This window comes from Rhinoderma darwinii, chromosome 5, assembly GCF_050947455.1.
Source record: "Rhinoderma darwinii isolate aRhiDar2 chromosome 5, aRhiDar2.hap1, whole genome shotgun sequence".
Lineage (NCBI taxonomy): Eukaryota > Metazoa > Chordata > Amphibia > Anura > Rhinodermatidae > Rhinoderma > Rhinoderma darwinii.
In genome coordinates, this window is record NC_134691.1 from 143,218,997 (window position 1) to 143,238,006 (window position 19,010).

The 19,010-nt window shown below is 41.5% G+C and overlaps 1 protein-coding gene across 3 annotated transcripts in view; it reads right to left on the reverse strand.

Moving 5' to 3' along the window:
• Positions 1 to 19,010, reverse strand: part of KDM1B (lysine demethylase 1B) — an 80,286-nt gene that overhangs the window by 37,008 nt on the left and 24,268 nt on the right. For all 3 annotated transcript variants that reach the window (XM_075826591.1, XM_075826590.1, XM_075826588.1), the window contains exons 12-17: positions 17,819 to 17,956; positions 14,645 to 14,816; positions 14,125 to 14,252; positions 12,318 to 12,449; positions 8,517 to 8,591; positions 1,712 to 1,828 (exon numbers count right to left, since the gene is read on the reverse strand). In XM_075826591.1, coding sequence (XP_075682706.1) covers positions 1,712 to 1,828; positions 8,517 to 8,591; positions 12,318 to 12,449; positions 14,125 to 14,252; positions 14,645 to 14,816; positions 17,819 to 17,956 — 762 coding nt within the window. The remainder of the gene's footprint in view (positions 1 to 1,711; positions 1,829 to 8,516; positions 8,592 to 12,317; positions 12,450 to 14,124; positions 14,253 to 14,644; positions 14,817 to 17,818; positions 17,957 to 19,010) is intronic.

The following is a 19,010-nucleotide window of genomic DNA, read 5'->3' on the forward strand; positions in this document are numbered from 1 at the left end:
TTTACAGAAATCAAAAGCTCTTTCAATTAAAAAAAACTTAGCAGGCCAAGTTACATGTTAACATAGGACTCCTTCTTTGATATCACCTTCACAATTCTTGCATCCATTGAATTTGTGAGTATTTGGACAGTTTCTGCTTGAATATCTTTGCAGGATTTCAGAATAGCCTCCCAGAGCTTCTGTTTTGATGTGAACTGCCTCCCACCCTCATAGATATTTTGCTTGAGGATGCTCCAAAGGTTCTCAATAGGGTTGAGGTCAGGGGAACACACCATGAGTTTCTCTCCTTTTATGCCCATAGCAGCCAATGACACAGAGGTATTCTTTGCAGCATGAGATGGTGCAGTATCATGCATGAAGATAATTTTGCTACGGAAGGCACGGTTCTTCTTTTTGTACCATGGAAGAAAGTGATCAGTCATAAACTCTACGTACTTTGCAGAGGTCATTTTCACACCATCAGGGACCCTAAAAGGGGCCTACCAGCTCTCTCCACATGATTCCAGCCCAAAACATGACTCCGCCACCTCCTTGCTGACGTCGCAGCCTTGTTGGGACCTGGTGGCCATTCACCAACCATCCACTACTCCATCCATCTGGACTATCCAGGGTTGCACGGCACTCATCAGTAAACAACACGGTTTGAAAATTAGTCTTCATGTATTTCTGAGCCCACTGCAACCGTTTCTGCTTGTGAGCATTGTTTAGGGGTGGCCGAATAATAGCTTTATGCACACTTGCAAACCTCTGGAGGATCCTACACCTTGAGGTTCGCGGGACTCTAGAGACACCAGCGGCTTCAAATACCTGTTTGCTGCTTTGCAATGGCATTTTAGCAGCTGCTCTCCTAATCCTATTCATTTGTCTGGCAGAAACCTTCCTCATTATGCCTTTATCTGAACGAACCCGTCTGTGCTCTGAATCAGCCACAAATCTTTTCACAGTACGATGATCACGCCTAAATTTTCTTGAAATATCCAATGTTTTCATACCTTGTTCAAAGTATTGCACTATTTCACGCTTTTCGGCAGCAGAAAGATCCTTTTTCTTTCCTATATTGCTTGAAACCTGTGGCCTGCTTAATAATGTGGAACGTCCTTCTTAAGTAGTTTTCCTTTGATTGGGCAAACCTGGCAAACTAATTATCACAGGTGTCTGAGATTGATTACAATGATCCAAAGAGCCCTAAGACACAATACCATCCAGGAGTTTAATTGAAAAACTAATAATTAAATGTTTATGACACTTAAATCCAATGTGCATAATAATTTGGAACACTGTGTAATTACACGCCCTCTATAACATCACAACGGACTAAGTATGGCAAACGATAAGTTTACTCGATGATTATTTACTCGAAAAAGTGAAAGTAAGAGGATAAGATGAATCAATATGAAGCAGCCAAGAATCCTACATAGTAATACATATATTAAATATGGCAATGTGCCCATTAACGATCACTACGCACTTGAAAGCAGTCAAATGAACACATTCGGCTATTTCTGACACCACTCATGCTCGTCCTGCGCTCAACTAATTGCCCCTTGTTCTCGACAACCAGTCAAACCCCCACCTAACTTTGTTTCAGACAAAAAAAAAAAGGGGGTTGTCATGTGACAACCCCTTTAATATATCAGCATTTTTTTTTAATCTATAATAAAAAATAATAATGGTGTTGAAGGATGGACATGCTTTCTAAAAAACAACATACCTTCTCAATGATTCCTGCTCCAAGGCAATTTATGGCTTTAACCTTTTTCTCTGGTAGGGGAGGATTAAAATGAATAAAATTTTTCTGAAGAAGTGCAAGGGGTGCTGTAACCAGAACCTGCAGAAAGGCATCAATTGGTTAAAGTAGTTAAAATTTTTATCTGTCATGTTAAAATTGATGGCCTATCCTTTGGCTGGGCAATCAAGATTAGATAGTTCGGGGTCTGGCTTTTTGTCACCCTCGCCGATCAGCTTTTTAAGGGGCCATGGCACTCATACAAGCGATGCAGCCCCCTCATCGTTTACATCAGTTCAAGTGATTGAGACAGTGCGGCAATACAGCTGCTACGGAAGTAACGGCGTGTACAAGCACAAACAAATGAAAACTAATGTAAATAATGAAAAAGCTGCTGTGCTCGTACGAGCCCATGTGGCCCGTCAAACAGCTTTTTGCTTCAGTCACCTGAAATGCTTCCACGCCCGGAGGCAACCGGAACCGCGAATTGGTGCGGGGTCCAGGTGTTGGACCCCCACAGATCATATACTGAAAACCTATCCTCTGGATAGGTCATCAGTATAAAAAACAGCCCACAACCTGGACAACCCCTTTAATTCAGAGATCCAATACCATATATAATATTCATTGATGCACAAGATTTATTTTTCCTTAATTTTGTAATAGATAACCATATTTCCATCATTTACGACAAAGGAGACTAAAATCTTATCTGCAGGTAGCAATCTGAACCACTGCGGGTGAAGTCTTCATGTGGGGCAATAGTTTGTAAGCTTCAACACCAAAAGTAATGTTTGATGTGGAAGAGTCTGACAAGTAGCTGTGAAGGTAAGTTGCAGCATAGGGGGAAATCCTAACACCAGGGACATGATTCTGTTGCTCATTTTAATACCACACTAGAATATTGGGGTGTATGGCGCCTAATTTAAGAAAAAGGGAATATCTCTTAAAGAGAATCTTTCACCTGCCCATACATGTGCACATGGGCGTGATGTCTTCACTCTGACACTGTCCAATCAGCTATGGACAGTGTCAGGGCGGCTTGCGCTATGTTCCCTCCCACGAGAACACAAACAGACTGAGAGTGCTCTCTGCAGAGCCACCAGCCTGTGTGTGTACTCGCGGGAGGGAACACAGCGCAAGCCGGCTTGATACTGTCCGTAGATTATTGGACAGTGTCAGAGCGACGAGATTACGCCCCCTTGCCATTTAGTTAGATAGAAACGCCCCATTGACAGTTCAGGGGCTTATTTACATATCGGGCGCCAAATATAACGGCACCGATATGTAAATAACGGAGGAAGTTAGAAAAATAATTTCAAGTGAGACAGTGTTTTTGAAGCCCTGCAGATTACATGCTGCACATGTATGGGCAGGTGAAAGGTTCTCTTTAAAAAATACCTGGTGAGTTTGGAATTGTCTGAATGAATTTATTTCTTCCGCCTGCTATGTCATACAATTATGCAACTAATTTGTGCCTTTTTCTACTTTGCCTTTGAGAAGTGTCTTAAAAGTACATTTACAGCTTTGCCCACACCCACTTTTGACGAGACAAATGTCACAAATAAAGTTTATTAAATATTGATTGCAAATCACCAAATAATACACACTGTCGGCATCCCCATAACCGTAGAAACCGGTACAATTAATTTATAACATTATATAGAAAGATCGGCACAAAAAAAAAAAAGGATTTTTTGAGTACTCCCGGTAAAATTATTTTCTGATAATTTCATTGGGAGACACAGGCAGTGGGTATCGGCTGCTGCCACTAAGAGGTGAGAGTAAGCATTGAGGCCTCATGCACACGACCCTAGTGGTGTGAACGGCCGTGTTTTGTGGCTCGGACGGCCGAGGAGTGTCACCCGCCGGCCGTGCACATGGCCGCGTGCATTCATTTCTATGAGCCTGGACCGCAAAACACGGCCGTAATAAGACATGTCCGATCTTTTTGCGGTCCAGGCTCCTGGGACATGCACGGACCGTGGAAACCACGGTTGTGTGCATGGGCCCATTAAAATGAATGGGGCCGTAATTCACCCGCAGATTTGCAGGTGAATTGCGGCCGCAAAAATACGTTCGTGTGCATGGTGCCTGATCGTGTTAGCTCCTGCTACACAGGCTATACCTCACCTACAGACACTGAGCTAATCAGTTTGTTCAGAAGCAGAAGGGGTAACCAGGAGAAGCCAACAGTAAACCTAGAACAAAACACTTGATGGGTCTGAACCGCGATCAAGAGGAATCAGTCAAAACCAGTAGAAGCCCAAAAAAAACCTGAAAAAAATGAATTGTGTGGTAGCTGCGTCCCCCAATGAACTCTACAAGAAAAGGATTTTACGGTGAGTACTCAAAAATTCCTCTTTTATCATACGTGTCATTGAGCGACACAGAGCGTGGGATATCCCAAAGCAGTCCCCACGGAAGAAAACAGGATCATTGCACAGCCGGCCGTCTAATCAACGTAGCGAAAAACATTCGACATGCAAAAGTCTGTAACTCATAGAACAGAGTAAGGTGTGGAGAGAATCAGGCAAAGGCTGTAAGCACCTGTCGAACAGAGGCTTGAAAGCACAGCAGTAAAGGGGCCCCCCACAGGGCTGAAGGAATAAGCGGTTAGCAGGAAGTGGAAAGCTGTGCCTTTAGTGCGATGGCCTGGGACGCCATGCGGAAAGATGGCAAGGAGAGTTGTGACCACATTTCCCAGAACGGGAAAAGACCTAAAAGAAGATGACAATCACTCAAGAACAGGTTGAGATCCCAAAGAATTGTGGGCCAAAAATTAGGGGAGCTGAGGGGCAACCCATCGGAGAGCAGTCCACACGTCAGGGAGAAAATTAAGGCCGAGACCAAAATTCAAACCCTGCTGGTGAAAAGACAAAAAAAAAAAAAAGAAGGAAATTTCCCTCAAGACGAGCACAAAAAAATAGACTTTCAGGTCCTGTGAAAAATAGGATATGGAAGATTATTTGGCCTTCAGTACTGTTGCAATGACTGGTTAAGCGAAAGTGTGGTGCCAAATGTAGCGACTTGGAGGGCTAGAAGAAGAGGCAACCAAAAGAGGTTGCCTCAGAAAAGTAGACCCTAGGAGAAATAGTTGAAATGGACAAGGTGAGAGACCACCTTCATCAAAGTAGGAACTGTGCTACCCAGATGATGTAAGTCCTCAGCTGCGAGCTGCCTAAAAATCCAAAGGAGTAAAGGAAAGAAGTACATCCACTACACCAGTCCAGAAGTCACCTGCTGAAGAAATTCGCTGTCCAGTAGTCCACTAGTGAAAATGGGCCACAGATAGAGTCTGTACCAGGCTCTTAACCCAAAAGTAGGCACGTGATTGACTCTGGAAGCAATACTGAGCTGTAGGTCAACTTGAAGTTTCAAGTAGGCAACCACTATGGCACAGCCAGCTCTAAGAGGGAAATCCAGTAATGAAAATACTGGCAAAAGGGCGGCCCTGGTGAATGGTTGAAGAACAAAACCCCAGATGAGATGCACAACATACCACCAGGGGGAAAAAAAATAAAAAATAGGATGAACAAATGAAGGGAGATCAATCACAGCAGACCAGAATCTCCCAATTAAGCAGGCGAATGTGACACAGAGCGTAGGGGAAAGTAATTTAATGGAGAAACCCCTGGAAGACAATGTAGTAAGTCTGTAGAGTGTCTGGGATGAATTAAAGCTGTCCCAGGTTCAAACCGGGAGTGGGTCTGAACAATGATTTAGTCCAAAGTATGGCATGATAGAGAACCTCCTGTACTGGAGAACAGTCAAGAGCACGGCAAGGGACAAATGCCAGGTCAAAGAAAGCCTGAGGGAGCACTGTTGGGCTGGAATTATTGGGATGCAGAGATGTGACATTGATCACAGAAAGAAAACTTGGTAACAGTCTTTACTGACTGCACCTGAAGAAATTAATCCTGACAAACCTACAAATGCTGTAAATCCAGAAAGAAGCGGACAGGCCCGACCCACTTGGGGACCAGAGAAGTACTGGGGTAAGTAACAACAGAACGATGGCTAGGAGAAAAGGACTTCGATCGCTCTCTCTGTAGTCCAGAAGGGCCTATGTCATAGCGCCATGCAACTGTGAACCACGAGACCGGATAATGGAGCCTGCCAACAACCTGAGTCGACCTGAGTAAAAGCTGATAATCATTTCAGGATTCAGCCAGGTCTTCCTTCTAATGTTGGGAGAATTTAGGGTGCCATGGTTTGGTGTGGCGTGCAGGGCAGCCCGTTTGATCTAATAGTATGGGCGTGACTAATAGGCTGTGATCCGGCAAGATACGCTGCACCTGGCAACTGGAAAAAAATTTTAAGCTTTGGTTGTTTGCAGTGATAACACTGAACAGACACTTCCATCAAGACTAGTGGGAGTGGATATTACTACTATTTAATGCACCTGAGCCTTCTCCCTCTGTAACATTTTTGACTCGTCTGCGTCCTGTTGGGAACTGGTGTCTACCAACCCATTAAGTAAGTATGGCATTTTTTTGTGGGTTTTTTGACCTGAGTAAAAGCTGATCATCACGTAGAGGAAGGTCCTCAAAGCGTCGCTGTTTATGCTGGGGCAAGGGAGAGTCCTTGACACCAGGAGCCTCAAAAATCTCATCCAGCCTGGGACCAAGGAGACAGAAGTCAAGAAAAATAAGAGCCATGGATGCGCCAAGAGTCTCCCCGCACCCAGAGGAGTCTTTGCTGTATAGGGTGCACCAAGGGTCTTCCTGTACCCAGCGGAGCTTCGCTGCATATTTATTTTTCTGTAAAAGGAAAACAAGACTATGACAATGCCACCTGGTGTCAGACAACATGCCCTGGCGAGTCCAAGATATAGTGTCTGTTAGTGTTGGCATTGGTCAGTCAATAGATCGACAGGTCTACAGTCGGCAAAGCAGGCTCAATGACCAGGAGGTCTGCAGGTTCAGGAGTTCAGAGTAAGAGCAAACGCCCATAAGACAGTTTGTACCTTGTTTGAGAAACTTATGACCAAGTGGTCAAGAGGAAAATAACCCTCAGGACCCAGGAGGATTCGTAGCATCTGCCAAAATGAAGTGATAAGGCAATCCCATGTGACAGCCCTAATGGAGCACAGTACAGCATCTATTTAGGACTGGTGTATCTTCCCATGAAATAAGTCCTGTAGCAACAGGATGTCAGAGTGAACCTACTGTCAAGGAATGATAGGATTGAAAACCCACAAAAGAACCAGACATGGCCCATTTGAAGGGAACTACCCCAAAAGGAGAGCCTGTACACCGAGGTGGAGAGGGCAGCCACTTGTAAAGGAATCAGCCAGCTAGATGACCCAAGCTGGCCATGAGAGAGAGCGAGAGAGAGAGAGAGAGACCTATGCCACAGATAAGGGCTATGTCCTGTCCAGCTTTGTAGGAACTGGCTAGGGAGTAGGTGGGATCAAAGATGGTATACTTGTTCTGGCAGGGAGGGCAGATGGGACAAGAATGGCCATATAATAATATACCGGTTAGGAAATGCATTCCCTGTACTGGAACTCCGGATTCTCCAATCTTTCTTGCTACTCTGACTGCAGTGCTAAAGAGAACCTTGGATTTAGTCTCTAAAGCAAATAAAAACCGTGCAAAAGGAAACTGAGTGAGACGATTCATCGTCAAGCTCCGACATCTCAAGTAGCATTCATGTACCCAGTCTAGAAATAAAGAGGGTAAACTACAAGAAACACAATAACTCCACCATGGTAGTGGGTAATGTGACCTTCTGATGTTTGCAAGAACTGTGTAGTGATGTCAAGTACAGAGTTTAGCGATAGCAAGATAACTCTGATTATGTATAGTAACAACGCAGCAATATCAGATACAGCATATAGCGTAAATCTAGTTACACCGCTTATGGCAGGGAGTAATGTGGCTTCTGGATGCTCACTATAACTGCGTAGCAATGTCAGTTACAACATCCACCAAGGAAGGTAATGTGTATAACATATCTACTCGACCCATGGAATTGGGTAATTGTCTGCCTGATGCCGGAAATAACTGTGCAGCAAAGTCAGTTGCACGGTCTATCAGAAGAAGGAAGTTTGCAAGAATAGAATTACTTTGCCTAGGAGCACGGGTGGAGAGAAAACAGGAGTCTGGGAGACCCTTGGGCTGGTGGTCGACAGAGTAGCTCTGCTCTTGTCCCAGCTGTTTTATTTGGCAGGAGGACAATGTCAGGGTAGCATTGCAATCACACGCCCTGCCCATGGTGGGGAGAACAGGGACACTGCGTCAACCCGGTTTTCCAAACTAGAGGAAAAAAAAAAAAAAGCTAAATAAGAAAAAACAGACTGCTGCATAAGCAGGGAGGTCTGCCTCCTACGGACACTAAGCTAAAACTGATTAGCTCGGAGTCTGCAAGAGGAGTATAGCCTGTGTAGGAGGAATTAACACTTTTAATGCATAGTGTCGCATGTGACAGCAGCTTGTTATCCATGAATGTAGTATGCAGAATTGCTACCGGTTAGCACATTGCTCCAGCCTCTCTACTCCTTCCATTTAGGGAAAGCAGACGGTTGTTAATGGCTCCTACTTTCTGCTAATACCTCGAATAAGGCAGTGACAGGGAATATGATTTTCTAAACTGTCAGGATCCATTAACCAAATTCCTCCGACTTGTAATGGTAAAGGAAGCAATTTCAACAACTGGTTAATATTAGGGTTTTGCTGATTATACAATTTCCTAACATAGTGGTTCAAATGGCTCCAACTGTGACACTTTTATTTATTTAGGGCACTTCGACTACCAATAAATATTTCTAGTAAGCAAATAATACCTTTTGTGCACTGTAGATTTTTCTATCTGTTGTTGTTAAACAGATTTCTTGGCCACTGTAATCAATGCTTTTGACCTATGTTAGAGAATACAGAAGTAAAGTATACAGCAGATTTTCAACAAATACATGTGTAAGTGTGTGGTCAATACTCACTATATACATGTCATCACATATTGCAAAAATTAAAGAGGACAGCTTCCATTTCTTCTCAATCAATTACTTACATCGGCCTAATAGTCATTCTTATCTTTTTCTTTAAATATCCACAGTGGTGATTTCAGTGCTATAGGTTCTGACATTTTGAATAAAGTCATGTTGGTCTCTGTAGAAGCAACAGCTGCCCAACTTAATTTTTTAATTGCAATATGGAGACAAAATATGATCAAAAGGAATTAAAGAGATTAAAGGTGTTTTTATTATAATCATTCATAATCATTATTTATCACCTATCCATAGGATAGGTGATAAATAACTGATCGGTGGGAGTGTGACCACGGGGTCCCCCACCGATCACGAGAACGGGCTTACTATGCCATTTTTGGGAGCCCCATAGGAATGGAGCTGTAGTGCGCTTGCTCAGCCACCGCTCCATTCATTTCTATGGGGATGCCAAAGATAGCGCTCGGCAGCCCCACAGAAATTAATGGAGCAGTGGTCGAGCATACGCCCTATCGCTCCATTCCTATGGTGCTCCAAGGAACAACAAAGTAAGCCCGTTCTAGTGATCGGTGGGGGTCCCAGCGCACGGACTCCTACTGATAAAGCTATTTATCACCTAGGTTATAAATAATGGTTATGGGAAAAACTTTGAATTGAGCGGCAGAATACAAGCTCGACCGCCGCTCCATTCAATGTCCTCCTCACTGCGGTCGACCATTGAGGAGGAACGGTGGGTTTGGGACCCACGTTCTCACGATCGGTGGGCCCTGACCTGTGATCAGAAAATAAGCAACTACCCAGTAGATAGTCGATAATTTACAATTTGGGGAAAACCCCTTTAAAGGGAACCTTTCACTAGCCCATACATGTGCAGCTGAGTGCACCATGTAATAGGCACTGAAGCACAGACCTTGTGTCACTTTAAACATGGTTTCTAGCCTCCTTCGTTTTTTAGATATCGGTGCTGTTATATTTTGAACCCGATATGTAAATTACCCCCTGTACTGTCAATGGGGCGTTTCTTTTCTTGGAAAGGGCAGGGGGGGGGTGTGATACTTAGCGCTCTGACACTGTCCAATCAGCTACGGAGAGTGTCGGAGCGGTTTGTGCTGTGTGATCTCTCTCGCGAGATCACACAGTCTTTCCTTCACTGTCTGACAAGAGCTGGAGAGAGAAGAAGAGCGTGCACATTCTTCTCCACTTCTGTTTGGTGGCAGCAGAGCTGTTCACGCGCACTCTTTCCTCCTCTCTCCAGCTCTTATCAGACAGTGAAGGAAAGACTGTGTGATCTCGCGAGAGAGATCACACAGCATTAGCCGCTCTGACCCTGTCCGTAGCTGATTGGACAGTCTCAGAGCGCGAAGTATAACGCCCCCCTGCCTTCTACAAGAAAAGAAACGCCCCATTGAGAGTTCAGGCGGTCATTTACATATTGGGCGCCAAATATAACAGCACCGATATCTAAAAAACAGGAGGAGGCTAGAAAGAGTTTAAAGTTACACAAAGTCGGTGCAGCATTACCTATTACATGGTGCACTCAGCTGCACATGTATGGGCTAGTGAAAGGTTCCCTTTAATGTCCAACTACTAGTGGCAGGAGCCTCTGCCCCTTGTTACTGCCCCCCCCCCCAATGACACGAGCAAGAAATAAAAATTAATAATCTAATCTTCATAAATCTTCAAGTTTAGATACTCCGAAAAATGTTAACAGAGTATTTTTTGATTTGTAATGACTTTCTCTCGTCTCAAGTTTTGACATTTTTAACGAACTTTGGTGGTTGTAATGCTTGTACACTGTCTCCGTGTAACACTGGTACCAATAGTGAGCAAAACCAGTGTACTAGTTCAGAGGAAGAAACAAATGTGGGATAGTGTTTGTATGGTTACAATCCATCAAGGCAGCCACCCCCTTAACCCCTTAATGACCAGACTATTTTAGACCTTAATGACCAGGCTATTTTTTACGTTTTTCCATCGTCGCATTCCAAGAGCTATAACCTTTTTCTTTTTGCGTCAACATAGCTGTATAAGGTCTTGTTTTTTGCGGGACAAGTTATATTTTTTAATAGCACCATTTTGAGGTACATATTATTTATTGATTAACTTTTATTAACTTTTTTTTGGTGGGGGAGAGAAAAAAATCTGAAATTTCGCCACTCTTTTTTGCGTCCTAAATCTACGACGTTTTATTGTGTTATTTATACCACACGGTAGTTTATTCAGCGGGTTGTTACGATTGCAACGATACCAAATTTGTATGTTTTACTACTTTTACACAGTAAAAACGCTTTTTTTCAAAATTATTTGTTTTTGTGTCTCCATATTTGAAGAGCTGTAACGTTTTTATTTTTTCGCCGATGCGGTTGTATGAGGGCTTTTTTTTTGCAGGACGACTTGTAGTTTTTATTGGCACCATTTTGGAGTAGATGCGACTTTTTGATCACTTTTTAATCACATTTTTTTAAAGTCAGGATTCACAGAAAACAGCCATTTTTCCATCGTTTTTTTATTTAATTTTTTACGGCGTTCACCGTGCGGGTTAAGTAATGTAATGGCTGTATAGTTGGGGTCGTTACGGACACGGCGATACCAAATATGTGTAACTTTTTAACTTTATTTTGGTTTTTTAATAGTAAAGCAGTTTGTAAGGGGAAAAAGTGGGTTTTTCATTTTTTTTAATGAACTTTATTAAAACTTTTTTTTTTACTTTTTTACTAGTCCCACTAGGGGACTTCACTATGCGATCCTCCAATCGCTATTATAATACACTGCAATACTTTTGTATTGCAGTGTATTACTGCCTGTCCGTTTAAAACGGACAGGCATCTGCTATGTCATGCCTAGCAGGCAGAACTGGGGGCCTTTATTAGGCCCCCGGCTGCCATGGGAGACACAGACACTCGGCGATCGTATCGCCGGGTGTCGGTGGGATGAGAGGGAGCTCCCTCTCTCCAAAACCACTCAGATGCGGTGCTCGCTATTGAGCACCGCATCTGAGGGGTTAAACGGGTGAGATCGATGCTAATATCGCTCTCACCCGGCAGAGCAGGGACGCTCCCAGCCCTCAGCTACCTCTGGCATCTGAGAGCAGGGAGATTTGACAGCTCCCTGCTCTGTTTACTTATTCCGATGCCGCGACGTAAAAAGTCTATGGCATCGGAATAAGGCTCGTTAGTGACCGACGTAAAAAGACTATGGGCCGGTCACTAACGGGTTAAACAAATCCAAAGTTACATTTTAATTGGAATATCAGGAAACGTCAGACATTTTAGGTCTAAAATGTGATGTTTTTAGTGTTATGCCACGGTCTGCTCTTAATGCAAATGTCCAGTATCTCCTGACACGTCTATTTTAGTACATATTTGCATTCCCCATGAAATAGTTCTTGAGCACCTTTTCTTAGTGCTCTGCGTTGAGCCATTCCCCTGTTATTTCTCCTACAATTTTATTAATAAATTGACAACTGGATAATACAATTTACTACAACAGACATTTTAGGCGAGGCGATAGGTCTTCTTTAAGAGATTCTCATTTATGACAGCCAATACCGATCAAATACATGAATTGAGAAATGAAAGGCAATAAGCATGAAGTGACAAGCCACAAACCGTTTTGTAGCAAGAAAAATAACTTCACACTTACAGGTGACTTGAATTGAATATCGAGTCCTTCTGACATTTTGTCAGTGATTGTTGAATAACCAGCAGTCAACATTGTATGATCTCCAGCAAACTGAGCAAAAAACTCATTGTGATCCCAAGAACGAGCAGATACCTGTAGAGAGTAAACAGAGAACAAAAATCAGGAATGTTCTTTCAGAGTCCATCAATAATTACTACTGGTCTACCCATCTGTGGACCAGAACATGAATACAAGAAAATTCTGAGGAACCTACAAAGTATTTGAGCTGTGTCATGCATAATTGTCAGGGGCAATAGGGATAGGGCATGTTCGCTTTCAACATGACAATAACTTTTTCCCCCACAGATCGTTTACAGATTCAGGAAAACTTACATTTTAAGTGTTGCAGCACGATGCAAGCGCTGACAGGAAGGATTCCGGCATACTTATGAGCTGCCGCCGGCCCCCCCGCCCGCCAATGATTGACCGTTTTCTCCCTATGCACTGTAATAGGGAGAAAGCGGTCAAAAAATCCGCGGCTGGGCGGGGAAGCATAAAGTCAGTGACAGGTTCCCTTTAACCCCTTAAGGACACGGCCAATTTTGGCCTTGAGGACAGAACAATTTTTTTAGATTTCCCTCTTTGCGTCCCGACGCTCATAACTCTTATTTTTTGTACGACGTAGTTGTATGAGACTTTGTTTTTTGCAGGATGTGTTGTACTTTATGTAGGTACCATTTTTTGGTACAAATACATTATCGTTTAATTTCTATAAATTTTTATTTTGGCGAAATTAAAGAAAAAAAGCAGTTCCGCTGCAGTTTTAATATTTTATTTTTTTACACCATACACCAAGCATCATAAATAATGTTATGCATTTGTTGTACAGGTTGTTACGGTCGGGTCGATACCAAATATGTCTATATTATTTTATGTGTGTTTGTGTATATTTTTTTACTTCTTATTTATTTATCATTAATTTTTTTTTACATTCATTTAACTTTTTTTTTTAATCCCATAAACGGATTTATCATTTTTATTTTGTAACTGCAATGTACTGGCATAGATCTATATGCCAGTACATCATTAGCCTGTTAGCCTACCTCAGTATGCCCTAACAACAGGAAATATGTTCAGACAGCCCTGGGGTCCTTCAATGGACCCTGGGCTGTCTGCCCATATGAGTTGTGGGCTTTAATCACGTCACAGTTATTTTCCGTGACGCCATCAAAGTGCAGTCCCCCCTCCTTGAGCACCGCGATCAGCTTTCTCTCCTCTCCGCTGTCAGAGCGGGGCCGTGGCTGTGTATTACAGCCGTTGCCCCGCTCTCGATCGCATGCACCGGCGGCTGTCACACAGGACGAGAATGCTCGTCCTAATGCGCAAAGCACTCGCCGCTCAGGACGAGCATTCTCGTCCTGTGTCGGCAACCAGTTAAACACATTGATGGTGGAGCCGAGAGACATAGATGTCAAACGAAAAGCTCATGCATAAAGCCAGCCAAACGCTAATATGTATTCCTGGTCATACATGTGGACATCTGGACCCCGTACTGTTTCTCTGGATAATACTGCATCATGATAAATCTTAAACAGCTACAGTGCTTTATAAAAGATCCAATAAAATGTCAAAAAAATTATTACAAAATACAGAACATGACCAGTACAGTTTTCTGGCATAAATACATTGAAAAATGTAACGTTTCGGGATGAGCAATCTATATATTAAAGCCACTGGGGCACTATTTCCGGTAAGCAGCAATGACGCTTAGTGGGTAGGAGTCACTAGTTTGAGTAAGTTTTCCATCATGTGCACTGAAGATACTTGCATTGTGTAAATTACTTCCACAGGCATATTCCAGATTGCTTAGGTGGAACTGTAGAACCTTTTCCTCCACATCTGTGAATTGGATTCCAGATTCCTGAATAAAAGTCTTGTAAATCTCTTGTATCTTATCTAAAAAAAATATAAACAGCAATATACAATACGTAATAAGCAAAATGCGTGTATATATATATATATATACACACACATACATACACACACACACATACACCACGTATGAACAGAAGCCATGACCACGTGTGAACAGAGCCTTACATACATGTACATTTTATGGATTCTCTATGAGGAGTACATGAACAGCAGTGGTGTATGGCAAGAAAGTATTGGTGTAGATGATAAAAAGATGCAGCGAGGAAATGTAAGTGACCATATATTTGATATTATAATTAACATACTTTAGCTAATTAATTTCATGCATACACAATAATAGGATTATATGTTGCTTTTTTTTTTTAGGAACCCACAAACGTGTTCCCAAGATATTACAAAAATGTTTGATATACCTCCGAGTGGGACGTCTTGATGCTGACTCTTATCTTTCCTCCATTCTGCCACAACATCCAGTATGGCATTAAAATGAAAATCCATGCGTTTATCTATAGCTGGATCAGTTAATCTTCCTCCTGCCTGAATCAAATCACACTTTTCTCGAAGTTTCCGCATTTTGATCCCGATCTGTTATACAAATAAAATGCGAAAGGGATGAGAAAAACCTCTAAAAGAAGTTAACAGCAAAAAAAAAAAGATATGCTGGTAATATAGATATATTACAAAACACTATAATTTGGGTAAAACTTACCCAACAAAAGAACCTTTTGGTTATACTGTATGTAAATAAAGCATTTTCATTTTATAATAAAAGTTTTTTAACAAGTGGGGAAATGTATCAAAGCTGGTGCAAAGGAAAAGTCGAGTAGTTGCCCATAGCAACCGATCAGATTTCACTTTTTATTTTGCAGAGGTCCTTTGGAAAATGAAAGCAGAAACCAGATAGTTCAAATGATTGTCATTTTTAGGATCTCACCTTTCCTATCCACATACATGAATTTCTTCTGGATGCTATCAAATGGTCAGTGGAATAGTTATTCACTGTATATTGGGCTCAGTGTAATAGTTATTCACTGTAAATGGGGCTGACAAACATCTACATATGGAGATGAACATTGCAATGCTCGCCCTGCTCTCCGGCCAGTCTTGGCAACTGTGGGGGTCCCAGATTGACAAGTTATAAAAGTAAAAAAAAAAAAAAAAAAAAAAAAAAAAAAAAAAAAAAAGGGTTGTTGTAGGACCTTTAAATTATGTCAAATTGCTAGGAATCATTCCACGATCCCTTATTCTAATATTTAAAAAAAACTGTCCAACATTTCAAATCTTCAATAAAATAACTGAATCAGAGGAATATCAGCCTCTATCCAGCATGACTCAGGATATTCCATAAATGTGTGATAGGTGCAGGTCCTAGAGGTATAACAAGGGCTCCCTGTGCCGCCTGGTAAGGCAGCCACTGAGCGCTGCATCCACACGCAGAATAGAGGTGGCCGGGCATATGCGTGGCTCTCGCCATTCAGTCCTGTGGGAGTTACGGAAACATCCAAGCAAGCGAGCCACCGCTCCATTCATTCTTAGTCTGGATTTGGCGGTCAGCCACTCAGGTGCAGGTTGTAGTGCTGGGACCCCGACCTATCACACATTTATGGCATAAATGTGTGAGTTAGGAATACCCCATTAATAAGATGTTCACATCTACGCCAAGGCTTTTCGTCATTCTGCTCCATCATAGGAGCAGAGCAACTAAAAACAAAGCCACCGGATCAGTCGCATTACAGAAACCAACAAAGCCCTGCGAAACCCATTGAATTGAATGGGTTATGTCAAGAAGTACATAATTTTTCCATGCAAAATAGAGCAGCATGTGGAGCCTCTGACGCAGATGTGAACAGGGCCTTACAGTTTAAAGGGAATATGTCAAATGAGACATACCCCTTTAAAAAAAATAAAAAATAAAAATCTAAAAAGGTGCTTATAGTAATGTGCATCCGCAGATGTTACTGCCCCCAGTCGTGAGGGGCTGTGAATACTATACTAAGCGCTCTTTTAAACTACACCCCATTTGGAAGTTTTGGGCACTGAATAGCTATTGCACCAGCTTAATCGGATTACGATGAGAATCCTTTAGATTCTCTTTGTAAAACCTTGACAAATTCACATGTCTCAGCCAACTAGATCGAAACCTATGTTTTCACTTATACAATGCATAACAGTAAACATGTCAACGTAATTTCAGTTATATAAATGGATATATATAGGGCACAGTGGTGATGGTCAAGTAGATTGAATTTTAAACTTTGTTACTGCATATGTAAAAAAAAGTACACAATGGTATGGGAGATATTATTTTTGGACCCCAACTATATGTTGAGGGATTGCATTTGTGTGTCCAGGTGTTGGGTGCCATGGGGGATGACAACGAGCCACTTTGTCTTGGTCGGATAATTAGATACAAGGATGTGGGCACTTTATTGGACCTTAGCCCTGATGAACGAAAAACAGACAGCTCTGGCAGGAAGGGATAGCAGTAAAGGAATAAACTACTCAAAAAGGAGATTTTTATTTTTTTGAGTACTCACCGTAAAATCCTATTTTTGTCAAGTTCATTGGGGGACACAGAGGACCGTGGGTATAAGCTGCTGCCACTAGTAGGCGACACTTTTAGTTCCTCCAACACAGACACTGAGCTAGTCAGTCTATACAGAAGATGTAGGAGCTACTAGAAGCCAAGAGAAGGTAAACCGTATACCCAGAACAAAACTCGTAATGGGTTGGAAGCAAGAACAAGCATAACAAGTAACCAGTAAAACCAGTAGGTGTCCAAAGACCAGGAGAAAAATAACTGCGTGGGAGCCATGTCCCCCAATGAACTCGACGAGCAAAAGATTTTACGGGGAGTACTAAAAAATGCCTTTTTCTCACTCATGTCAGTTGGGGATACAGGAGACCGTGGGGCATTTGAAGGCAGTCCCCGGGAAAGGGAACAAATAACATCGCACATGCGGTAGTCTAATTCCTTACTGTTTGGGACAGATTAATTCGAAAAGCTGCGACCACATCCACGTGACTGAGAAAGTATTCCATAGGATGGAAAGGAGGTAATCAGAGGGAGGACAGCATGAAGAAAACTGTCAGCTCAGACGTGAATATTTTGAGGGAAAGATTCTGATCAGTTTGAAACATCCTGAATTTTCCCCTAAATTAGTTAATAACTCTCTTATTATGTACAGTTTTACTTATGAAGCCAAATAAATTCATAAAAAAATGGACTCTATATATTTTAGATTTCCGTTAATTCCTTTTCAGTTTAGACAAATTTTTCCTTCCTCATTTACTTATGGCTGCTAGTTCTGGACTCAATGCTTTCCTTGCAATGTTAATTGTGCAATATCCCATATGTTTTTTTAAATTTCTAACTAAACGGGGCTGCTTGATTATATTTAAAGGATTTGCAGTCTGATAAATTCTCTGGAACTCTATACGGTTAAATGGCTATTACCACTTTACTGTTTTTTTTTGTATAATTTTATTGTATTTCTCTTTTTACATTTTTTTGTGTTTTGTTTTTAAATATTTACTTTTGTCCTACTGGCAGTTAAGTAACAAATACATTGACCATAGAAACCCACTTGCTCACACATTATTGCAATGGGATTGTTGATGCAACCATTCACGATCTGTGCTCCTTTTCCAACAGTGACCCCCTTAAAGGATTTGTCATCCCAAACTCTACCACCAATTCGGTCTCTTGCTTCAAGTATCATCACCTAGGAAAAATATAGAATGCAAATAGAATATACAAGCAGTGTAGGAACGTTAAGTAAACTGCTATGTTCATACATTGGATAAAAAGTTTCTCCCCGATTTGTAAAACTGGGGGGGTCTCTAAGCAATTCAGTGAAAAACAAAACTAAGTATTCAAAATGTTCAAAACTAATAAATATTACTTACTAGTGCATGGTATTTATAAAGAAACAGCATATTTCTAAGTGATGCTAACATGCAGGATTATTGCTTTAGAGTGTCGTCGCATGTTAACATTTCCAAGTGACGAGCTTGGATACTGAAAACTATGATTGCAAATCTTCTGGCTTGCTAAAATTTTGATTGGGGTGTCAAGTACAATTGCTTGATGGTCCCGACAAGTAACCATGATGTGGTTACACAATACTAAACCACCTTTATTAAAGATTTCCCCCCACCCACTGAGCCATGTGACCACAAAGTTTGGATTGTGAATAATTATTACATATAAAAACTTGTACATCATACATATAAAAACACTGTCTTACAGATTTCAGGTATGTAAAAGTGCACAGTAAAAAAAAAAAAAAATTCAAGACATTTGCACCTATATTTTTATACCACTTTAGAAACCGAATTAAAGCAGCTCTGTAAGTGCCTCTATGATATCCTATCATTTAAATGATTATCCTTTGCTACCACAGTCCACCCAGAGTGACTGATTGACAGCTCTCCATATATATATATATATATATATATATATATATATATATATATATATATATATATATATACACACACACACAGTATTTGATCCCTTGCTGATTTTGTAAGTTTGCCCACTGTCAAAGTCATGAACAGTCTAGAATTTTTAGGCTAGGTTAATTTTACCAGTGAGAGATAGATTATATTTTAAAAAAAACAAGAAAATCACATTGTCAAAATTATATATATTTATTTGCATTGTGCACAGGGAAATAAGTATTTGATCCCCTACCAACCATTAAGAGTTCAGCCTCCTCCAGACCAGTTACACGCTCCAAATCAACTTGGTGCCTGAATTAAAGACAGCTGTCT